Here is a 21,726-nt window from a genome sequence, read left to right on the forward strand (position 1 = left end):
AGGTTCGATTCCCAATCAGGGCACATACCCAAGTTTTGGGTTTGATCTTTGGTTGGGGCACTTACGGAAGGCAACCAATTGATGCTTCTCTCTTACATCGATGTTTCCCCCCCTCCTCTCTCTCTCTCAAATCAATTTAAAAAGAGAGAGAAAAAATAGCACAGTGACTTAGAGCTTGGATAGCCTCTACAAATCTCAGATTTGTCTCCTCTCTGCTGTGTGACCTTGAGCAAGTCACTTTCCCTCTCTGTGCCTCATACCTGTGAGGATTAAATGTGTTTATATACATAGAGTGCTTAGAAGAGGGTAGAGCACAGAGTGGATGCTCAATGAATCACCACCATCACATCATCACGTTGTCACTGTCATCGCCTCCCTGGGGTCCTATTCCAATATGAGAGGATCCGGAGTGTGATTCTCTTCCTCTCCCCTGTTCTGATCCCACAATCCCATCGCCCATCGCCTGTCGCCGGTTGAATCCAAGCTGCTTGCTTTCACTGTAACCCTGAGGTCCTGTGCCTCCCAAGCTGGAGCCAGTCCACGTTCTTGGCATTGTGTGAACCCCCAGCCCCGTGTGCCAGCACGGGGGACGCCTTCCCGCCCCCTCTTCCAGCCCAGAAAGCAAGCACAACACACACGTTTCTCTCTCCCCACTGATATATTTGATAATTGTCCAGAACCAGAGATGGCATCAGCCAGGGTGAGGGACGCTGAGGGGGAGTAAAAAAGAGCCCAGGGAGGGGGCTGGGAAGTAGAGGTGAGGAGAGGGAGAGGAACAGAGACACAGAAAAGAGAGGAGAGAGGCGGGGACGGGGGGTAGGGAGGGGTGGGGAGAGAAGCCAGCAGAGGGAGAGGGCTGGAGATACTTTGAGGGGGTGGGGCCAAGGTGGGGACCAAGGGGAGAGAGGACCCCTCCCCAGAGAATACAAAATTGGGGGGACTGGAGGGGGCTCTCCTGGGCTTCGAGGGCAGGGAAGAGATGGGTGAGGTGGTGGGGTTGAGGTCAGTAGTAGGTTTCCTTCTCCACCCAACCTGGAGCGGAAAGAAACAGACACAGAGAGAGACAGGCATGGAAAGAAGCACCAGGACAGAGAAAAAGAGAGAGAGACACACACAGGAAGGAACCAAGAAGGAGAGAGACACACGTGGAAAGACAGAGAGGAGGCCCAGAGAGGCAGGGAGAGGAAAGAGTTGGAAAGGGAAGGGAGAGACGAGGACATAGAAGGGAGGTGGGGAGACAGAGAGTGAGGTTAGCGCCAGACCAGCCGCCGGGGTGCCGCCCCGCCCCGCCCCCGCTGTGCCTGCCTGTTCCCTCAGCCACTCCTCTGCCCCGCCCTTCTGCCCCTGTAGCCCCTCACCCCCGGGGTTCCTGCGCAGGATGAGTTTGCGAATTTCGTCATAGACGAAGATGAGGAAGCTGTAGGGGAAGGCACAGAACCACCAGCTGGGCCTGCGGAGATGGGACAACAGGAGGCGTCAGTGTGGGGCCGAGATGGGGCGGTGGGCAGAGTCCCAGAAGACGGGGGGGGGGGGGGACACACGCAGAGGGGGGTTCTCCCTTGACCCCTCCTACCCACAAGAAGGGGTACCTCGGCCATGGCAGCGGGCCGGGCTCTTCCGAGCACCCACTGTGAGGACACCCCACAGTGGAGGGGAGGCTTGGTGGCTGCAGAACAGGGGCTGCAGTGGGGACCCAGAGAAGGGGGTTCTGGGAGACACCAAGAGAGGGGGCCTGTGAGGTGGCCCCTGGGGAGATTCCTGTAGGGTCCTCCCGGCGGCAGGAAGTCCTGGGAGTGTGAGGGGCACTCACTTGAGAGGGTACATGCGAAGGGCCACGTCCATGCCGGGGCAGTAGGACAGGAAGGCAGCGAGGGCCGTCTCCTCAAACAAGCCGAAGATCAGGATCTTGTTCCTGGAGGCACAGGCAGGGCTGGAGCAGCAGCCCTAACCCACCCACAGACAGAGGCGCCCCCAAGGCAGGCAGAGAGGCCGGCACAGAGACACAGGGACACAGACAGAAAGAGGCAGAGAGGCAAAAAGGGAACCGGGCAGATGGCCACAATGAAAGGTAAAGACAGGAAGGCAGAAACCGCGACAGACACGCAGGCAGGCAGGTGCGTGAAAAGGTAAAGCAGATCTGGAGAGGGACCCAGGACCACACACACACACACACACACACACACACACACACACACACACACTACAGAGATGCAGAGAGAGGGAGAGGGATCAACTGAGAGGCAGAAAACGGGAACAGCGGGAGGGGAGGCAGCCGCGCACAGCCCTCACTTCATGCCCTGCTGGAAGACCGAGTTCCTGCGGGTCTTGCAGATGATCAGGTCGGCCCACTGGACGACCACGATGCTCACAAAGAAGGCCGTGTGGCACGTGAACTCCACCACTTTCCTCTGCTCGTACGTCTGCAAGAGCCATGACAGCGTGCAGGACGCAGTCAGTGTGGCTGCGGCCCGGCCCCAGGCTCCCTGTCTGCACCCGGGCGAAGCAGGGACTGTCCCGATGGGGTCCCCCAGGACCTCAGAAAGGTCTCCCCTCTTAGGCTCATGCCCCATGGGAAGTCAGGGATGTACTAGGAAGGAGAGGTTAACGGTGACCCCAGTCGTCAGTTGGGGACCAGGACCATCTCTGGCATCGAGGGGTGTGGGAGGAGGTCGAGGACCCCATGGGCCTCCGAGGGGACAGCCACCAGTAAACTTTGAAGGGACAGACAGCGATGGGAAGAAGGCAGCGAAGGTGTCTCGCCTGGCAGGGCAGAGAGTGTGTGGCCCGGAGGCACCAGGCCCTGACAGGCTGGGCCCAGGGCTCCGGAGGCCCTGCGTGTCCAGCAAGGGTCTGCATCTGGACTCTGTGGCAGAAGGGCCGGCGTAGGAAGCAGGACAGCTTGCCTGGGGGACGCTGGCTGGGAGCCCCTGCCATGCTGTGGGGCCAGCCCCACTCACCCACTGCTGCCCGTAGCTGTCCTCAAGGTCATTGATGGTGCGGTCATCCCAGTTCAACCGGATGCCCACCAGGTTGCCAGGCAAGAAACCATTTTCTGCCAGGATCACAAAGTAGGAGAAGAAGCCTCCGAGAGCTTGGATCATCCCTGAGAGGAGGAGAGAGGGAGGCACGGAGAGGCTCAGGGGGCCGACAGCCAGCCCACGCACCTCGGGGGCCTCTTGAGACCCCCACCTGGCGGACGATGGGCCGCCTCAGTCCTCTTGCTAAACAGCATCCGGGGCTGGGCTCTCAGAGGCCCGTCTGGTGGCGAGCGCCTGAGATGGGTCACCTGGGACAGAAGCCTCGGGGAGAGGGCTCCCCAGACGGATAACCTGGTGGCCCCCTCCCACCTGACGAGGCCCCCTGAACACCAGGACATCCCCGAGGACGCTTGGGCTTGAGTCTTAACCATGGGCAGGAATGACCTCCCCAGGCTTCTGATCACCACGGGGAAGCCTCTGCTTCCTGGAACATCCCAGTGACGGGGAGCTCAGCCCCTCTAAGGCTCAGCACACATCACCTCTAGCAGCAGGTTGAGGAGGGGGCAGAGAGAAAGGCCCTCATAGAGCTCACAGGCTGGTCTCATCCTTCCCATCACGGAGGTGGGGGAGCAGCCTGGGGCCAACCCTGTTCTGCTACTCAGTGTCCCATGTGCCCCCCGGGTGCGCCCCCCTCCAGGCCTGTCCCCCACCGTGGTGACCACCACCCATCTGTAAGCCGCTTCTTCCAGACCTGCAGCACCAAGTCCTACTTGTTCTCCACTCATTCGGCACAAGGTTTCTGGGTGCCCACAGTGGGCCAGGCACTGCGCTAGGTCCTGGGCCCACAGCCGTAGCCGAGACAGGGTCCCCAGATCCTCACCGATCTGCCCGTAGGCCATGCTGATGAGCCGCTCGTTAACCAGCTTGTCAGTGCGCGGGTTCCTGGGCTGTCTCTTCATGATGTCACTCTCTGCAGCCTCGTATGCCAATGAGATGGCAGGGACCTGGGCGGGAGAGGCCAGGTGAGCCGGGGAGTGAGGGACCCTGCCCCCAGGGCCCTGGGCGTGGCTGTGGGCTCACCATGTCAGTGCCCAGGTCGATGCAGAGGATGGTGATGGTGCCCAGAGGCAGTGGGATGTTGGCCATGATGAACAGTAGGAAGGGTGTGATCTCAGGGATGTTGCTGGTCAGGGTATAGGCAATGGACTTCTTCAGGTTGTCAAAGATCAGGCGGCCTGTGGCAGGGACAGGTTCAGACCCCGGGTGCTCACACCATCGCACCCTATTCCCTCTGCCCCTTCCCTGCCCAATTCACGGGTCCTTGCTAATCCATCTCCTCACCTGCCCACTGTCCACACAAACGTCCAACCATCTTACCCCTGTCCAAACTGTTCTTGAAATACAACCGCTTTGGGAGACGGTTTGGCAGTCTCTAAGGTTAAATCTCCCCTTCCCTATTGACCCAGTAAACCTGCTCTAGGCTTCTACCCAAGGGAAATCGGTGCTTCTGTCCACCAAAAGGCAAGTGTGGATGCTCAGCATAGAGTTAGTCACGATAGCAAAAGCCAGAAACGACCCCATGTCCATCGACAGGGGAGTGGATAAATATACCAGCCCATCCACACAGTGGAATACCACGCAGCCAGGAAAAGGATCAAGCTGAGTCACACCCACCTCCATGGATGAATCTCACAGATGGTCCACTGAGTGAAAAAAGCCACACACAAAAGCTTTCATATTGCACGATTCCATTTAGATGAGATTTGAAAGTGATGTATAGAGCCAAAAGTCAAGCTAGTGGTTGTTTCTGGGAGCAGGGATAAAGGCTGGAGGGGACCTGATGAAACTCAAGGGGCTGGTGGTTGCACAGATATGTACATGTGTAAAAGTCATTGAGCTGCCCACCTTACTGTACATGTCATAATCCAATAGCCCTGGCTGGTTTGGCTCCGTGGGCGGAGCATCGGCCTGCGGACTGAAGGGTCCCAGGTTCGATTCTGGTCAAAGGCACATGCAGGCTCGATCCCCAGTGTGAGGTGTGCAGGAGGCAGCCGATCAATGATTCTCTCTCATCATTGATATTTTTATCTCTCCCTTCCTCTCCCTTCCTCTCTGAAATCAATAAAAATATATTTAAAAAAATTCAATCAGTTACAGTGTATACAAAGTACAAAGAAACTAAATACGACTCCAGCCAGCCCCTTACTCCACCATCTCTCATGTGCTGAGAGACAAGAGCAACAAGATATGTCGTGAAGAAGGAACAGGAGCCCTGGCTGGTTTGGCTCAGTGGCTAGAGCGTCGGACCAAAGGGTCCCAGATTCGATTCCAGTCAAGGGCACATACCTTGGTTGTAGGCTCCTCCCTGGCCCGGGGCCCTGGTCAGGGCTTGTGCAGGAGGCAACCAATCGATGTGTTTCTCTCACATTGATGTTTCTGTGTCCCCCTATCTCATCCACTCTCCCTAAAAATCAATGGAAAAATATCCTCAGGTGAGGATTAACCAAAAAATAAAAATAAAAAAAAGAAAAGGAAAGAAAAAAATGAGGGACAGGAAAGCAGGCTGCAGGCAGGTATGGATGGTTTGGTCACCTTTGTGTAACAAGACGATTAGGTGTTTACACCTGCTATTCCCTTTCCCTCTAATGCAGTGGTTCTCAACCTTGGCTGCACATGAGAATCACCTGGGAATCTTTTTAAAATCCTGATTTCTGGGCCTCATCCTCCAGTAACTCTGTTTCTTTGTTACTAACGTTGTGGCCCCACCCCATACCAAAGAAACAGAATTTCCGGCGGATGAGGCCCAGAAATCAGGATTTTAAAAAGATTCCCAGTGATTCTAATGTGCAGCCAAGGTTGCGAACCACTGCTCTAATGCATGCACTGCTCTCCACAAACTAGCGGTATCTCACCCTAAGACATGTATGGATGAAACAATTACTTAAATGTGCTTGAACGTGATCCAGGGTGTGTAGTGGGGGAGGGGAAATGAAACAAGATCTGCATGAGCTGTAACCGTCTGAGCTGGGTGTCGGTGACAGCGGGGCTCGCTATGCTGTTCACTCTGCTTTGGAGATACCAGGGACTTCCCCTCATGGGAATTAAACTCTGCTTTTGTCACCCCAGGGAGGCCTGTCCTCCCTCTCTGAGGAGGAAGGAACCCCGTTAGTATCTGTCATAGCACCCTACTTTCTTTCTTAGCACTTATCGCAATGTGCAGTTATGCATTTATTTGTTGGTGAACTTAAAGCTGTCTCTCCCACAGAGGGACCATGCCTGCTCTGCTCACAGCTGTGTCTCCAGCACCCTGCGTGATGCATAAAGGAGGATCCTAGTAAATGTCTGGAAGGCGTGAGCACGCATGTCCATGCGTGTGTGCATTGCTTATGCGCAGATGCACAGGGTTAGCCATGGTGTCCTCTGGGAGGCAGGAGACAAGGGAAAGGGCATTTAATGTGTCACTTCAGGCTCAGCTTTCCTGTTTGAATTCTCTCTTGCACATAGTTTTTTACACGGGGGACATTTCCGATGGGGAGAGAGAAGCTGGGAGAAAGGACGCCGCAGCACGAACAGTGATTACTTGTGGGTGGTGAGGTTCCGGGCAGTTCCAACTTCCTTCTTCACGCTTCTCTACATTTTAGATAATTACCACGAGCTACTTCGACGATCAGAATAAAAGTAAACGTGAACAAGCCCCAGCCTGGCCTGTGCGGCTCAGTTGGCTGAGTGTCCTCCGGGCACCGAAAGGTTGCTGGTTTGCCCGCTTGATCCCCAGTAGGGGGTGTGCAGGAGGCAGCCAATCGATGTTGCTCTCACACTGATGTTTCTCCCTCTCTCTTCTTCTCCCTTCCTCTCCTTATAAAAATCATTTTTTAAAAAGGAGAACAGGCCCCATCGGTGGCTGTATCAAGACCCGTCAGGAGGCGGGGCCCGGGCTGTGTGGCCTGGGCTCCCAGGGCCCCTGTCTCACACACTCAGGTTCGTCTGCCTGCAGCTCCCTCCCTGGCACTGCCCACGTGGTCCTGGGCAGCTTCCAGGCCCCTGACCCCCGATGGGTGAGGGCTCCTGCGGGACCCTCTGCTCCGTGGTTGCACTTACAAGGGCTTAAAAATGCTTCTGAATCTTCTCACCAGCCTGGGCCTGTGCTGGGCAACGCCGGGACCCAGGAGGGCATCCTCTCGGCCCTGCCCCCAGGAAGCCCCAACCCCGGGGGGAGGGAGACTGAAAGGAGAAGCCCGGGCTCCTTGGTCACAGTGGGGTTCCGGGGTCTCCTTGCCATGCGTCCCTGGCCTAGGCCCCTTCCCCTTCCCCAGCCTCATGCAGGGACCCCGTGTCCAGGGCCACCGGCCACTCACCCTCCTCCACACCCGTGACGATGGAGGCAAAGTTGTCGTCCAGCAGGATCATGTCCGCCGCCTGCTTGGAGACGTCAGAGCCAGCGATGCCCATGGCCACCCCGATGTCGGCCTTCTTCAGCGCGGGGGAGTCGTTCACGCCGTCCCCAGTCACAGCCACGATGGCCCCCTGCAGGGAGAGAGGGTGAGGAGGCTGCCCGCGTCCGGCCCTCCCCCCCGCCCCCGCAGGAGCCCGGCGCAGCCCACCTGTCTCTGACAGCCCTCCACGATGATGAGCTTCTGCTGGGGGGATGTGCGGGCGAAGACGATCTCCGTGTGGTTCTGCAGGATCTCGTCGATTTGCTCGGAGGTGAAGTCCTTGAGGTCGGTGCCGTGGATCACACAGGCCTTGGCGTCCCTGGGAAGAGCCGGGAGTGGTCAGGACGTGTGGGGAGTGGTGCAGGGGCCGACGGGCAGGGAGCCGGCAGGCCAGAGCCCAGGCGGGGAGGCAGAGGACCTGCTCTGAAGCGGAGGCTCAGGGAGGCTGAGTGACTCGGTCAAGGTCACAGGGCCGGTGAGCGCAAAGCCGGGATGTGAGGCTACGCCAGCCTGCAGTCCTCACCCAGGGCGCTGGGTCCACAGAGGAGGCCCGGCGGGAAGGGGGCCGGCCGCCCCCCGGGGAGAAGGTGCTCACCGGGGGTTGACCTGGCTGACGGGAATGTTGAGCCGGGCGGCAATGTCCTCCACAGTCTCGTTGCCCTCGGAGATGATGCCCACACCCTTGGCAATGGCCTTTGCCGTGATGGGGTGATCGCCCGTGACCATGATGACCTGTGGGCATTGTTTGGGGATGGTCCAGCCTCTGCCCCGGCCCCTGGGGCGCCGGCCCTGTCCCCCCAGCGGCCCCTGGCCACACCTTGATGCCTGCGCTGCGGCACTTGCCCACTGCGTCCGGGACGGCCGCCCGGGGCGGGTCGATCATGGACATGAGGCCCACGAAGCACAGGTTGTCTGTGGTGAAGTTCACGTCATCACAGTCGAAGGCAAAGCCCTTGGGGAACTGCTCCTCAGGCAGGTAGTAATGGCAGAAACCTGGCGGCAGAGACGTGCGGGCGTGAGGCTCCCGCCCCGGGCCTCCGGCCTCTTGCCCCACGGCTCCTGGCCTCCAGTCCCAGCAGTCATCCCCAGTGGGCCAGCCGGCCAGCCAACAGTCATCCCCAAGGCTGTCATCCCCTCTCATTCATTCATTCATTCATTCATTCATTCAGGGTGCATTCTGGGAGGCCCTATTCTGAGCCAGCTCTGGGCAGTGTCACCCCGTCCTTACCCCCAGAGAGGACCCCGCCCCCGCTCCCGCCCCAACTCAGCCCCACCCATGCTGCGCACCCAGCACCCGCTCGCCCAGGCCTCCGAGCTCGAGGTAGGCGTTCTGGAAGGCTTCCTTCATCTCCTCGTCCAGGGGCTGCTCCTTGCCCTGAAGCAGGATGGTGGCGCAGCGGTCCAGGATGCGCTCGGGGGCGCCCTTCATCACCAGCAGGTACCGGTTGTCGTTGGGGTCCTCAGTCTCATGGATGGAGAGCTGGGGACAGGGGAGAGGGTGGGACTGCCTGACCCTCACCGGGACCTGGAGCTGCCCAAACCGGCAGGGAGAGGACCCCAGCCCCACCGGAGCCGGGCACCAGGACAGGCAGCCCCCTGAGAGGTGCTAGCTACACCTCTAGCTGAGATCATTGTTTCTCAGACCCTGCAGAGAGCTCTGCTCTCCCTGCCAGTTTCTGTCTCTACCACAGACATTTCTGCCCCTCCGAGTTTCCCACAGAAATGCCAGCTGTCCACAGGATGCGTGCCTCTCTCCCTGCCCTTGGCCTCCTTATCCCACATCTGGGCCTCCCCACATCTGGTCGGCTCACCTGTGAAATGCACCCAGATTCTGACCTCCAGGCCACCACCACCTCTCACATGGGACATCGCAGCAGCCTCCACACTGAAGCCCCATTCAGCCTTCCCTGCCCCATAGCATTTCTCCCCCACGGCAGACAAGTCCTTTAACAATGTGAGTTAACGGGAAGTGGTGCAGCCACTTTGGAAAACAGTCTGGCAGCTCCCCGAAATGTAGAGTTACCATGTGACCCAGCCATCCCCTAACATACCCCCAAGAGACATGCAAACTGCTCCCACCCAAAAACTTGTACGGTGAATGTTCGCAGCAGCCTTATGCACAGTAGCCGACGGGAACAAACACTGTGGCCTATCCGTACAATGGAAGATTATCCGGCCATGAAAAGGAACGAAACACTGATCCCTGCTACATGGATAAACCTTGAAAACATTATGCTGCGTGAAAGAAGCCGCATACAAAAGGCCATTTATGTGAAAAGTCCAGAACAGGCAAATCATAGAGACAGGAAGTAGATTAATGTTGGCCTAGGGCTTGGGGAGGGGGCGAGGTTGAGGGCAACAGTTAAGGAAAGCGGGGTTTCTTTTTGAGGTGATAAATGTGCTAAAATTGACTGTGTAGATGACAGCGCATACCTGTGAAAATACTGGAAGTACTGAGTTACACACTTTAAATGGGTGAGCTACGGCATGTGAATTAATCTCTTAAAGCTGTTTGAAAATGTGAGTCAAGCCCCGGCTGGCGTGGCTCAGTGGTTCGGGCATCGGACTGTGCACCGAAAGGTCGAGGGTTTGATTTCCGGTCAAGGGCAGGTACCTGGGTTGCAGGTTCTATCCCTGCTCCAGTTGGGGCTCGTGTGAGAGGCAACCAATTGAGGCGGCTCTCTCACATCAATGTTTCTCTCTCTTTCTCTTCCCCTCTCCCCCTCCCTCTCTCTCTTCTGTTTTCTTTAAAAATCAACGGGAAAAAGGAAAACAATATCCTTTGGTAAGGATTAACAAAAAAATATTGAAGAACGTAAGTCAGGTTCCATCTCTCCCCTGCTCAGAGCCCTCCCGTGGCTCATGTCCCCAACAGAGTCACACCCAAGTCCTCTCCACGGCCCGGAAGGCCTGCCAGGACCTGGCCCAGCATCCACTGCCCTCAGCTCCCACCACACTCCCTGGCTTTCTGCTCTGCCACACTGGCTGCCTGGCTGGCTCTTGTTGAAACACATCAACATACTCCTGCCTCAGGGCCTTTGCACATACTGTGCCCACTGCCCGGGACACTTCCCCTGGCTCCCACCCTCAGCACGATGACCGGCAGGAATATTCCCTGCTTCCTTGTGCCTTTGTCATTGTCTGTTTTCTAGCACTAGAGGGTAAGTTCCATGAGAGGGACTCACTGGGTATCCACCCCCAGGATCTAAACCACATGTGTGACACGCGGTGGCTGCTCAAAAAAAAATGTAAATGAATGAAAGAGACCCCCGGCTGGTTCCCACGCTCTGCTGCGGGAAGATCTTTACTCCTCTGCTTCCTGCTCCGGCAGAGACCTCGCTCTCGCTCAGCTCTGTTCCTCTCCCCGCCAGGTGGGCACTATCGTTCCCATTTTACAGATGGGGAAACCAAGGCTCTGCGAAGGTGAGTAACCCGCCCAAAGCAGGAGGGCAGCAGGCTGACCGCTAAGGCATCAGAGAGAAAGGGAGGCCCAGGCCGGTACCTGGTATTTGTTGGTGGAGTTAAAGGGGATCTCGGCCACTTTCTTGTTCCGTTCCCGCATCAGCTTCACGGAGCCGGACGACAGCTCGATGCACTTGAGCAGGGCCGACTCCGAGGCATCGCCGGCCACATCCCTCTGGGGAGAGAGGGCTGTCAGGGCAGAGCAGCAGGGGTGGGCGTGGGCGGGGCCAAAGCCAGGCGGGCAGCCAGACCCACCTTGAGCACAGGGATGTTGTCCTGACCGCCCTTGAAGACGGCCCTGTTGCAGAGCCCGGCGATGTGGGACAGGGCCACCCAGGTGTGCGAGCTCTTGTCGAACGAGGTCCCTGGAGGAGGCACGTGTCACAGCTGGGGACGTTTAGGGCCAGGCCCCCTCGGTCCCCGCCTGGACCCCACCCTCACCTGACTGGTCCTCCGTGGTGTCGGCCTCGTGGATCTGGTTGTCAAACCACATGTGGGCAACTGTCATGCGGTTCTGGGTGAGGGTCCCTGTCTTGTCCGAGCAGATGGTGGACGTGGAGCCCAGGGTCTCTACAGCCTCCAGGTTTTTCACAAGGCAGTTCTTCCGGGCCATGCGCTTGGCAGTCAGTGTCAGGCACACCTGCGGGTGCACAGGGACAGGCAAGGTACAGGCAGAGGCAGGCGGCAGGGTTGGACCAGCAACACGAGCGCCAGCCACCCAACTGCCTCGCCCAGGGAGAAAGGTGCCACCTAGCAATTCCACCCCAAGGCACAAACCAACAGAAAAATGTGTCTCAAAAGACATGTACTTGCCGAAACCGGTTTGGCTCAGTGGATAGAGCGTCGGCCTGCGGACTGAAAGGTCCCAGGTTTGATTCCGGTCAAGGGCATGTACCTGGGTTGTGGGCACATCCCCAGTGGGAGATGTGCCGGAGGCAGCTGATCGATGTTTCTCTCTCATCGATGTTTCTGGCTCTCTATCTCTCTCCCTTCCTCTCTGTAAAAAATCAATAAAGTATGTAAAAAAAAAAAAAAGACATGTACTGGAATGTCCACAGCAGCAGCACTTACAATAGTTTCAAAATGAAAACAACCCCAATGCCCACTAACAGCAGGAAGGACAAAAAAATTGTGGAAATAAAGATGGAATATTATACAGCAACGAAAAAGAGCAAGCTACTGTTGCAGGCAACTGCATGGAGAAATTTCAAAAATATGATGTTCAGCCCTAGCCTTTTTGCTCAGTGGATAGAGCATCAGCCTACAGACAGAAGGGTTCCAGATTTGATTCTGGTCAAGGGCATTTGCCCAGGTTGCAGGGTCAATCCCCAGTAGGAGGTGTGCAGGAGGCAGCCGATCAATGATTCTCTCTCATTAATGTCTCTCTTTCTCCCTCTCTGAAATCAATAAAAATATATTCAAAAAATACCAGGATGTTCAGCAAAAAAAAGAACCAGAAACAAGAATTGACACTGAATATTCCAATTGACCTGAGCAGGAAAGCTGTGCCTCAGCAGGGCCCGTGTAGGGGTTTCCCTGGGGGTGGACGCAGGAGCTGGGTGAGGTCTTGCAGGGGATTCTGGGGACCCTGAGCTGGTGCAGCTGACACGAATGTTCCATTTCCCTGATGCTCAGTCTGTACATTCTCATGTGCAACCCCGTGTGTGTATTCGATGTCTGTGAACAGCCTTTGGCCAAGAGTAGCTTCAAATACGGTGAAGTGGGAAACTCTGCCTGCTAATATCCTATATAATAAAGAGCTAATATGCTAATTAGACCGAACAGCAGAATGACCGTCTGGACAAAGCCGAGGCTGCCAGGGCCGGCTGGGGCTGCGAGGGGTTGTGAGAGCCAATCCCCTTTGCATGAATTTCGTGCATCGGGCCTCTAGTATTAACTAAAAGGATCAAGAGGCAGACGAGTCTTCCTAGGACTGCCCCTTCGACGTGCGTGAAAACTTCTAACATGCTGCAATGTGCCCACGCCTGTGGGAGGAGTGCAGAGAGCGGACTTCCGTAAGGGGGCTGGCGGCTGGCGGAGGAAAGGGGACTGTTATCTTATTTTTAAACTACTTTAATGTCTTTTTTCTTTTTTTAAATATATTTGTTATTGACTTCAGAGAAGAAGAAAGCGGGAGAGAAACAGAATCCTCAATGATGAGAGAGATGATCGTTGATCGGCTGCCTCTTGCACACCCCTTACTGGGGAATGAGCCTGAAACCCAGGCATGTGCCCTTGACTGGAATCGAACCTGGGACCCTTCAGTCTGCAGGTCGACACTCTATCCACTGAGCCAAACCAGCTAGGGCTTTAACGTCTTTTTTAGATTTCTATCACTATCACTACGGTGTACGTCTTAAATTTGTGAGTTAGCTTTAAAAAGGTAGAATTGTTAGCCCTTTATGCCTTGTAGTGTTTCTCAAGATTTTTGTTTGTTTGTTTGTTTGTTTTGTTAATGAGGTTCTCTGAGTCCCAGGACCCTCCTCATTCAAGATCTAGGAGGCTCAGCCTGAAATACCCAAGTTGCCCTTATCGAGAACATTGAAATCCACACCCCAGCCCCTCCCCGCTCAGACCCAGTAGTATCGGGTCCTCCTCCCCGAGACCCAGGGGTCTGGACCCCCAGCCCTCCCTCCCCCAAACCCACTGTAAAGTCCAGGCCTTACAGTGACCGTGGCCAGCAGGCCCTCTGGGACATTGGCCACGATGATGCCGATGAGGAAGATGACAGCCTCGAGCCAGCTGTACCCAAGAATGAGGGAGAGGACGAAGAAGGAGACGCCCAGGAAGACGGCCACGCCAGTGATGAGCTGGATGAAGTGCTCAATCTCGATGGCGATGGGTGTCTTGCCCACCTCCAGCCCGGAGGCCAGGGTGGCGATGCGGCCCATGACAGTGCGGTCCCCTGTGGCCACCACCACACCCCGAGCCGTGCCTGTGGGGCCACAGGGGATTAGGCTGAGGTGTGGGGAGGAGCTCCGTGAGGTTCAGAGGGTCCTGAGCCCGTCTGGCCCAGCCCTGCCCGACCAGGTGCCCCCACCGCACCCCACCGCACCTTCCACACAGTTGGTGGAAAAGAAGGTGATGTTCCGAGTCTCCAAGGGGTTGTCGTGTGTGCAGTCGGGAGAGCGGGTCTGGGGTTCTGACTCGCCGGTCAGGGAGGAGTTGTCCACCTGGGGGTGGGTGCGGAGGAGAGAGGGCTTAGCCCGGGGCCTGGGATCAGGGGCCATTTGTCCACAGGAAACGGGGGCTAAAGTCTGTGTCTCTTGAGGTCACAGCTAGAAGCCTGGGTGGGTGGGTGGGTGAGTGGTGTTTGAAAGGCCAGAGGTTGGGTTCCTGCAGATGGATGGAGAGGGTACAGGGCTTCTGCCAAAGTCTCAGGCACCTATGGGTCTGCGGGGTGGGGACAGGAGCCCAGACCAAGCATGTCAAACTCACGGCCCACCGGCCACATGCAGCCCACAATGAATATTTTTGCGGCCCAGCCAATATAATGGTCTGTAAGAAACGTTTTAATAAAAATTTCGTAACTTAATTTTTACAATATCCTGTTATACATAATTATTAATTAAGAACTACAACGCTCACTAATGACTGGTTACTATAAATCATGTTGCATTCAATTCCCTTACGTGCCTTACGTGCCTGCGCACCATTTCTCTCCTCCAATACTAGCAGCAAATATTTTAGCAGCCGATTGCCACGTCATTAGCCTTGGACTGACTTGTTTGGTGTGCGCAACGGGAAATATTTTGCTTTCAGAGAACAAGAAAAATAGGTTTGTTTGCGTTACGCTTATTAATTTGTGCAGTTATTCTGTGACTGGTAAGTTCATGTTCAAGAAAAAATATTAATGTTTATTAAAATGTTCTATTATTTTATGTTAACGATTACTTATTTATTTCATACCTTTATATTCAGCATGTCTCTATCAAAATAAACCTACGTTCCTATGAAAATTGAATCTTTTGTTTTTTTGCACCACATAAACTTAAACCCTGTTTATTTGGCCCATGTTAGCCTTTGAATTTGACATGCTTGGCCTAGACTCCTAGGTTTGAAGGAGGAGGGCTGGGGGCCTGGACTCCTGGGTGTGAGGGAGGAGAGGCTGGGGCCTGGACTCCTGGGTCTGAGGGAGGAGGGGCTGGGGGCCCGGACCCCTGGGTCTGAGGGAAGAGAGGCTGGGGGCCTGGACTCCTGGTTCTGAGGGAGGAGGGGTTGGGGGCCCGGACTCCTGGGTGTGAGGGAGGAGGGGCTGGGGGCCTGGACTCCTGGGTGTGAGGGAGGAGGGGCTGGGGACCTGGACTCCTGGCCACTCCAGGAAGAGCAGAGCTGGGCCCCAGGCCCAGGCCCACCTTGCAGCCGTGGGCTGAGATAATCCGCAGGTCTGCTGGGACTCGGTCTCCACCCTTGATCTCCACCAGGTCCCCGACCACCACCTCCTCAGCATTCACCTGCATCTTCTCACCTTCCCGGATCACGAGGGCTTGCTGGGGAGGGATGGAAAGGAGTCACCTCCCGGGCTCTCTCCCTGCGGTCACTTGGCATGGCACCCACCACCTGTCCCCTCCCCTTTGGCCTTTCCTGGGCACCCGCACCTGGGGAACCATGTTCTTGAAGGACTCCATGATCTTGGAGCTCTTGGCCTCCTGGTAGTAGGAGAAGCAGCCGGTGATGATGACCACGGCCGCCAGCACGATGCCCAGGTAGAGCTGCGGGGAGATGCAGGGTCAGGCTGGCCAAGCCCTCCCCAGCCCCACCCCGAGTTTGTGGAATCTGGGAAGGGAGCTGTGTGTCAATGGGGGTTTGTAATTGTGTGTCTGACCCCAGGGCTGTGTCCATGTAAAGGTCTGTGTGTCAGTCTCTCTTGTCTGTGAGTCTGTCTGCCTATCATGTGTGAGTCCCTCTTTCTGAGCATGAGTGTTTGGGTGTCTGGGTCTGTCCATCTCTCCATTTTGTACATCTCTGTCTGCCTTCTGTCTGTGTTAGAGGATCTGGGGTGTGCTAGTGTCTGTCCATGTGTCTGTCTGTTTAGGTCAGTGTGTATGTCTGACTGTCTGCATGCCTGGCTTTAAATTCATGGGACTGTGTTTGAGTCTCTGTGTGTGAACCTTTGTCTCTGTCTGTTGGTCTCGCTTCCTGTTTGGGTTTTGATTTCTGAGAATTCTGTGTGTTTGTGCCTGATCCTCATGTTTGTCTGCTTGCAACGCTGTGTGTTCGAGTTCCTGTGTCTCTTTCCATCAGCCTGTCTGTACCCATGTGCCTGAACTAGGTGGCTGCGTGGCTGTACCCAAGTGTGACTGCATTGACTCTGTGCATGTATATATGTGCGTGTGTGTGCAGGCAAGAATCTATATGTAATCAGTGTGTGGGCCTGTGTTCATGGGCATGTCATGTGTCCCGGTGTTTGTAGCTGGGCCCTAACAGCCACGTAGTTGGGTCTGCCTGGGTCTCTACATGAGCAAGCTCTCTCTTTGGGCTCTTTCAGGCCACAGCCCCTGGTGGTGCCTGCCCCCGAGGCCACCGAGATCACAGAGTCTTGGGACGGAGCCCGGCTTATGTGTCCTGCTGTGTGATCTTGGGTAAGGGACTTGGCCTCTCTGAGGCCGTTTCCTTTGTCCCTTCTCCAGTTCTTTCCTGTGATGATTGTGAAAGGCAGAGGAGGAAATAGAGGGGAGTGGGCTCTGAAAAGTCTACGGGGACAGGGAGAAGCGCCTTGTGCAGAGCAGGGGGGAGGGCACTCACGTTGTCCCCAGAGGGGTCGTCCTCGGTGCCCGCCTGGATGCCGTAGGCCAGGAAGCAGAGGATGGCCCCAATCCACAGCAGGATGGAGAAGCCCCCGAAGAGCTGGCGGCAGAACTTGACCCACTCGGGGGTGGTGGGCGGCGGCGTGAGCGCATTAGGCCCGTCCCGGGCCAGGATCTCCTGGGCTTTGCTGTGGGTCAGACCCTGGGGGCACAGGACTCACACAGAACCTTCCCCGAGCAGCCCTGGCACCCCAGCACTCCATGCGCACCCCAGGACCCGGCCCGGCCCGGCCCACACCCAGGCCCGCGCACCTGCACGCAGTCCGTGTTGTACTTCCGGCAGACCTCCTCCACCGACATCTTGTGCTCTGTCTGAGGAACGGGGGTTTGAGGGGAGGCATGTGAGTGTGGGGCCCAGGGCTGGGGTGGGGCCTGTCTGGGACCCGGTGCGGTGCCAAGGGCGGGGCTTACCATGGCCACCTCCTTCTTGAGGTCCTCCATGTCCCGGCGCTCCTTGGCGGCCTTGCTCTTCTTGGGCGAGCTCTTGTCATCTTTCTTGTCCTGCGAGGTGGCGACACGATAGCTGTCAGAGCCACCAGACTGCGGGCGAGAAGGGGTTACGGGGGCACCGGTCCTCCGAGCCTCTCTCCCCTGCCCTGTGTCTCTCAGCCTGTGTGGGATTCCCTCTGGCTCTGGGTGTCTCTCAAACTTGTGAGTCTCATCTCTGCCAAATGGCCCCACTGCTTCTGGCTCCACGTGCTGCTGGGGGTCTGTCCCTGAGGGTCTCCATCTGGGTGTCTGCGCGTCTCTGTTTCTGCGCCCAGGTCTGCGGTCACCCCTTCTGTCTCTATGTGTCTTTTTACTTCTGTGTGTCTCCTCTGTCTCCTTCTCCCCCTCCCCAGGCCTGTCCAACCTTCCAAGTGTCTGTGTCTTGTATCTGCCTGCCTTTCTCTTGATTTGTCTGGGTCTCGTTTATGCCTCTCTATCTTGTTCTGTTTTGTCTCCCCCCATCTCCTTCTACCTCTGCATCTCTGTGGCTATTTCTATCCCTGATCTCTCACCCTCCTCACTTAATGCTGTCTGCCTGTGTCTCTCTCTGTCTCTGAGTCTCGCTGCCTGTGTCTCTCTATGACTTTTGTTTCCCTCTGCTCTCCAGCTCTTTATGTCTCTCTGTCTCGCACACAATGTCTGTCTCCATCTCTTGAACCATCTCTGTCTGCTGAGTCTGTCCCTCTGGGTTCCTTCTCCAGACCCAGGAGTCCAGGCCCCCAGCCTGGGATCTCAGCCTCTCTAAGTGTCAGTATTTTCTGTCTTCGCATCTTTCCGCATCCTTATCTCTGCCCCCTCTCGGTCTTGTGTCTGCCTTCATCTCTCGATCTGCCTCTGCTCTGTGGGGCTCGGTGAGTTTCTCCCTAACTGTCTCTCACTGTCTCACTCTGCAGTCTTCCTCTCTGTGTCTGTCTGTCTCTGCACCCAGCCTGGCGTCTGTCCCTCCAGCTCCAGCTCCAGCTCCAGCTCTCATGTATGTTGCTCGCCCTGGTCTCCTCCGGTCTCTGACCCTGGGCCTCACTCCCCAGCCCCACGGATGTTTCAGTCTGTCTCTCAGAGGACCCAGCACATCTTGGGAGACAGCCAGCCTGAGGGCTTTGATTGACAAGCTGTGGGTCCCTGCCACTCTCCTGTGAGCAGGTTGGACAGGGGTGGACACAGTCAGGTCTCTGGAGGACAGAGTGGGAGCTGGCTGGGATTAGGGGTGCACAAGAGCAAGAGGCAGAAGCCCCAGGCCTGGCTTGACTGGATGCGGTGAGGGCGAGTGACCCAAGTCCCAGTCTGGCCGCCTGGGCAGATGGGGAAGGCAGTGTCCTGGGACGGTGACAGGAGGGGTGGGGAGAGGCCGAGTGCTGGTGGAGGGCTGCTGACAGATCCCATGGGCCCATGGCCAGGCCAGGATCCCGGGCTCAGCGAGGCTCAGCGATAATCTCCTCGTGACCTTGCAGAGGGCTGAGCTGCCTGCTGTCTGCCCCCAGACCCGAGGCTGAGCTTGGGGGGCTACTAGGCAGGGCTGCAGCCTAGAGCTTCTAGGACAGAACAGGGGGTGGGAGGGAGGGTTGGCCCTGGGCCAGCCCTGCAGCAGCATTGCGCCTGACACGGCGCACAGAGGCTTGGGGACAGTGAGGACACTCCTTCAGCCTCAGTCCCAGGAGGGGTCTCAGCCTCTGCAGAGAAGTAGACCCATGGAGGAGAGATGTGGAGATATAAGCTCCTGGGGTCAGGGTAGAGATAGGAAGGGGGAGGGAGGAAAAGAAAGATGGGGGCCTGGCTGGAGTCGGGAAGAAAGCCAGCTGTGCACCTCAGAAGCCTTAGGGGAGGCTGGGAGCTGATGCTCTGGTCCCTGTGAGGCCTAGGAGTGGGACCTGGACCCTGGGTCTACTAGAGGAGGGACTGGGGGCCTGGACTCCTGGGTCTGAGGGAGGAGGAGCTGGGGGCCTGGACTGCTGGGTCTGAGGGAGGAGGAGCTGGGGACCTGGACTACTGGGTCTGAGGGAGGAGGAGCTGGGGACCTGGACTGCTGGGTCTGAGGGAGGAGGAGCTGGGGACCTGGACTGCTGGGTCTGAGGGAGGAGGAGCTGGGGACCTGGACTGCTGGGTCTGAGGGAGGAGGGGCTGGGGGCCTGGACTCCTGGGTGTGAGGGAGGAGGGGCTGGGGGCCTGGACTCCTGGGTGTGAGGGAGGAGGGGCTGGGGGCCTGGACCCCTGGGTCTGAGGGAGAACGGGCTGGGGGCCTGGACCCTGGTCTGAGGGAGGGGGCTGGGCGACCTTGGCTCTTGCTTGTCCTTGCCATGACCAGACTCCCTTGGGGACAGGCTTCCATCTGTTGGAGGGGGAGCTGAGACTTTCCCAGTGAAGGCAGGAGACCCAGAGGGGTGCACTGCTGGGCGGGAGCACCTTCAAGAGTGGGGCGCGCGTCTGTCTCGCTGCAGTCTGCCTATGGCTCCTTGACATTTTCTGTGCTGTCCGCCTCCCTGACGCCCTCAGCTCACACAGTCTCGGTACCTGGCCAGCCCGTCCCTCCCCCCTCAGGGTATCTGGGCATCATCTTTGGGCATCTCTCCCTCCACCTCCCCTACTGCCTTCTGTCTCCTCCTCCTCCCACTGGGGCTAACTCAGGTTGTGTCTGGAGAGCACGTGTGTCCTTGGGTCACCTCTCCAGCCTGTTTCTCTCCTTGTCTCTCTGTGGCTTACTAGGTCTCTCTGCCCGTGTCTCTTTCTTTGTCTCTTTCTCTCTGTCTCTTTTGGAGTATCTCTTTGTCCCTGCATTTTTCTCCATCTTTCCATGTAAGCACCTCACTTCTCCTCTTGTCCCCACTTCTTTTCCTAAGTTCCCCCAACCCTCCTGCCTGCCCCCCACCCCCACCCCGCCCCCGCCCCCCACAGTTCCTTCTCTAAGGCCTTTAGCCACAGTCCTCTCTTCCATCTGCCATGGCATCCCCTCTCTCCATCCCACTTACCTGGAAGCATCACTGACTCCCACCCCCCCCTTCCTCTCCCTAGTCCTCTCCCCACCCATTTCTTCTCCCTATCCCCCCTCACCCACCTCAATCCACAGATCTGAAACCCCATCCCCCACCCCCATCCCTGGGCCCATCAGCTGTTCATCCGCCATCTTTCTCCCATCTCTTTTATTCTCTTTTTCTTAGCTTCTCCCACCCAGACCCTCTCTCTGCATCCCACCCAGCCTAGCCCACCCGCTCTCCCATCCCTCCCCTCCCCCCCCACCCCCCGCACGCGCCCCAGGCACTCAGGAAGGAATCCAGGGCTGCTGGGGGTCAGGTGGTCAGCCAGGAAAGGAGGCGGCATCTGTTGGAGAGACTCGCAGACAGACAAGGACACACGGACACCGAGGCAAGGGCATAGCCAGGCATGCGGGATCCCCCTCCCACCGCCCCCCACCACGCATTTGCAAACGTTTGCCTTCAGCCAGGCACTCCGTCCCCAGCCAGGGTTCTCCTGCTCCTCCCAGCCCCAGTGTTTGCTCCCCCAGATAAGGGCTGCACACAACCGCAGCCCCAGGCCGCACTGCACCGCACTGCAGAGACCCCCTCCCCCCCTCAGGCCTGGAAGGAGAAAGAGAGGTCATCTGGTCCCCACCCGGCCAGGGAAGCAGAGGGGCTTCAACACCCCCAGACACAAACACCAGCCGGCAGACACACCCAGACGTGGCTGCAGAGGGTCAGACACACCGGGCTACACAATCGCAGGCGGACGGTGCTCCCAGGGCCTGGCAGAGCCAGGAGCTCACACGCGCGCACAAGCACACGCACGCACAGAGCCTGGGCATGCCACAGCATCGGGCGGGCAGGGATGCGGAGGCCGGTCCGTGCCCGCGGACCCGCACACAGACACGCCGACATGCGGCACAGACCCCGACCCAGGTGGCCAAACACATTCCCCCGGAGACACACAAGCGCGGGCCGGGTCAGCGCGCTCATAGCTGGACCCTCCAGGTTGCACACACGCACCGCCCCGCCGCCCGAGCACCTACCCCCATCTTGGCGGCTTCAGAGGTCACGGGCCCGCAGGCGGGGAAGGGGCCGGGGAAGGGGCCTCGGGTGGGCTCAGGCGCGGGCTCGGGCTGGGGGCCTCTGCAGCGCCCGCGCCGTCCGCGTCCGTCGGCGGTCAGCCCTACCGCACAGGGTCTGCGGCGGCCGCCGCCTCCGCTGTCTCATATGCCCGCGCCCGCGGGGGGGACCGGCGCCGGCCAATCAGGGGCGCCGCCGCCCTGACGAACAGCCCGCGGCCCCGCCTCCGGTACTGCAGCTGTCCTCCCCGCCCCCAGCCTCCGCCAAGGGAGAACGTTGCAGGAGGGGGATCCCGGAGATCCCCCGCCATGAAAAACCTAGAGACCCTCACAATGTGGGGGCGCCTCCGAGGAGGGGGCACTGAGGGAGGGAGAGCCCCGGAATTCCCTTCATTGTGGGGTGTGCCACGAGGGGGAGGGCTGGGCTGTGGGAGGTGGACACCCGGTGCGGGAAAGCCCGGTAAACCACCGCAGCAAGGCGGGGGGCCCAGAGCACCTCTGTCCGCAGTGAGGGGGGGGGCGGCTGG

The 21,726-nt window shown here is 57.8% G+C and overlaps 1 protein-coding gene across 2 annotated transcripts; it reads right to left on the minus strand.

Annotated features, from left to right (window-relative positions):
- Nucleotides 1–639: 639 nt before the first annotated feature.
- On the minus strand, nucleotides 640–21,330 carry ATP1A3 (ATPase Na+/K+ transporting subunit alpha 3). Of its 2 annotated transcripts, none has more exons than XM_059666382.1 (23): nucleotides 21,164–21,330; nucleotides 17,092–17,181; nucleotides 16,933–16,992; nucleotides 16,619–16,822; nucleotides 15,472–15,585; nucleotides 15,229–15,363; nucleotides 13,929–14,046; nucleotides 13,540–13,808; nucleotides 11,315–11,513; nucleotides 11,129–11,238; nucleotides 10,914–11,048; nucleotides 8,699–8,891; nucleotides 8,229–8,404; nucleotides 8,007–8,143; nucleotides 7,580–7,730; nucleotides 7,334–7,502; nucleotides 4,059–4,213; nucleotides 3,859–3,982; nucleotides 2,958–3,103; nucleotides 2,290–2,420; nucleotides 1,811–1,912; nucleotides 1,359–1,450; nucleotides 640–1,032 (listed from the first exon to the last, which is right to left on the minus strand). In XM_059666382.1, exons 1-23 carry the CDS (start codon nucleotides 21,167–21,169, stop codon nucleotides 1,004–1,006), a joined length of 3,045 nt encoding a protein of 1,014 aa, XP_059522365.1. In that variant the 5' UTR covers nucleotides 21,170–21,330; the 3' UTR covers nucleotides 640–1,003. The 2 variants fall into 2 exon arrangements, with proteins under 2 accessions (XP_059522365.1, XP_059522364.1); XM_059666381.1 differs by having other exon boundaries at nucleotides 17,092–17,220.
- Between the last annotated feature and the right edge of the window lie 396 nt (nucleotides 21,331–21,726).

Source organism: Myotis daubentonii, chromosome 15 (genome assembly GCF_963259705.1).
Source record: "Myotis daubentonii chromosome 15, mMyoDau2.1, whole genome shotgun sequence".
Classification (NCBI taxonomy): domain Eukaryota; kingdom Metazoa; phylum Chordata; class Mammalia; order Chiroptera; family Vespertilionidae; genus Myotis; species Myotis daubentonii.

Bases quoted from the DNA above. Each gene is read 5' to 3' on its own strand.
- ATP1A3 (XM_059666381.1), bottom strand. The intron at 8,144-8,228 runs GTGTGGCCAGGG...CAATGCCCACAG, and splicing joins GCCGCAGCGCAGGCATCAAG to GTCATCATGGTCACGGGCGA. The intron at 1,913-2,289 runs GTGAGGGCTGTG...CTGTGCCTCCAG, and splicing joins GTCTTCCAGCAGGGCATGAA to GAACAAGATCCTGATCTTCG.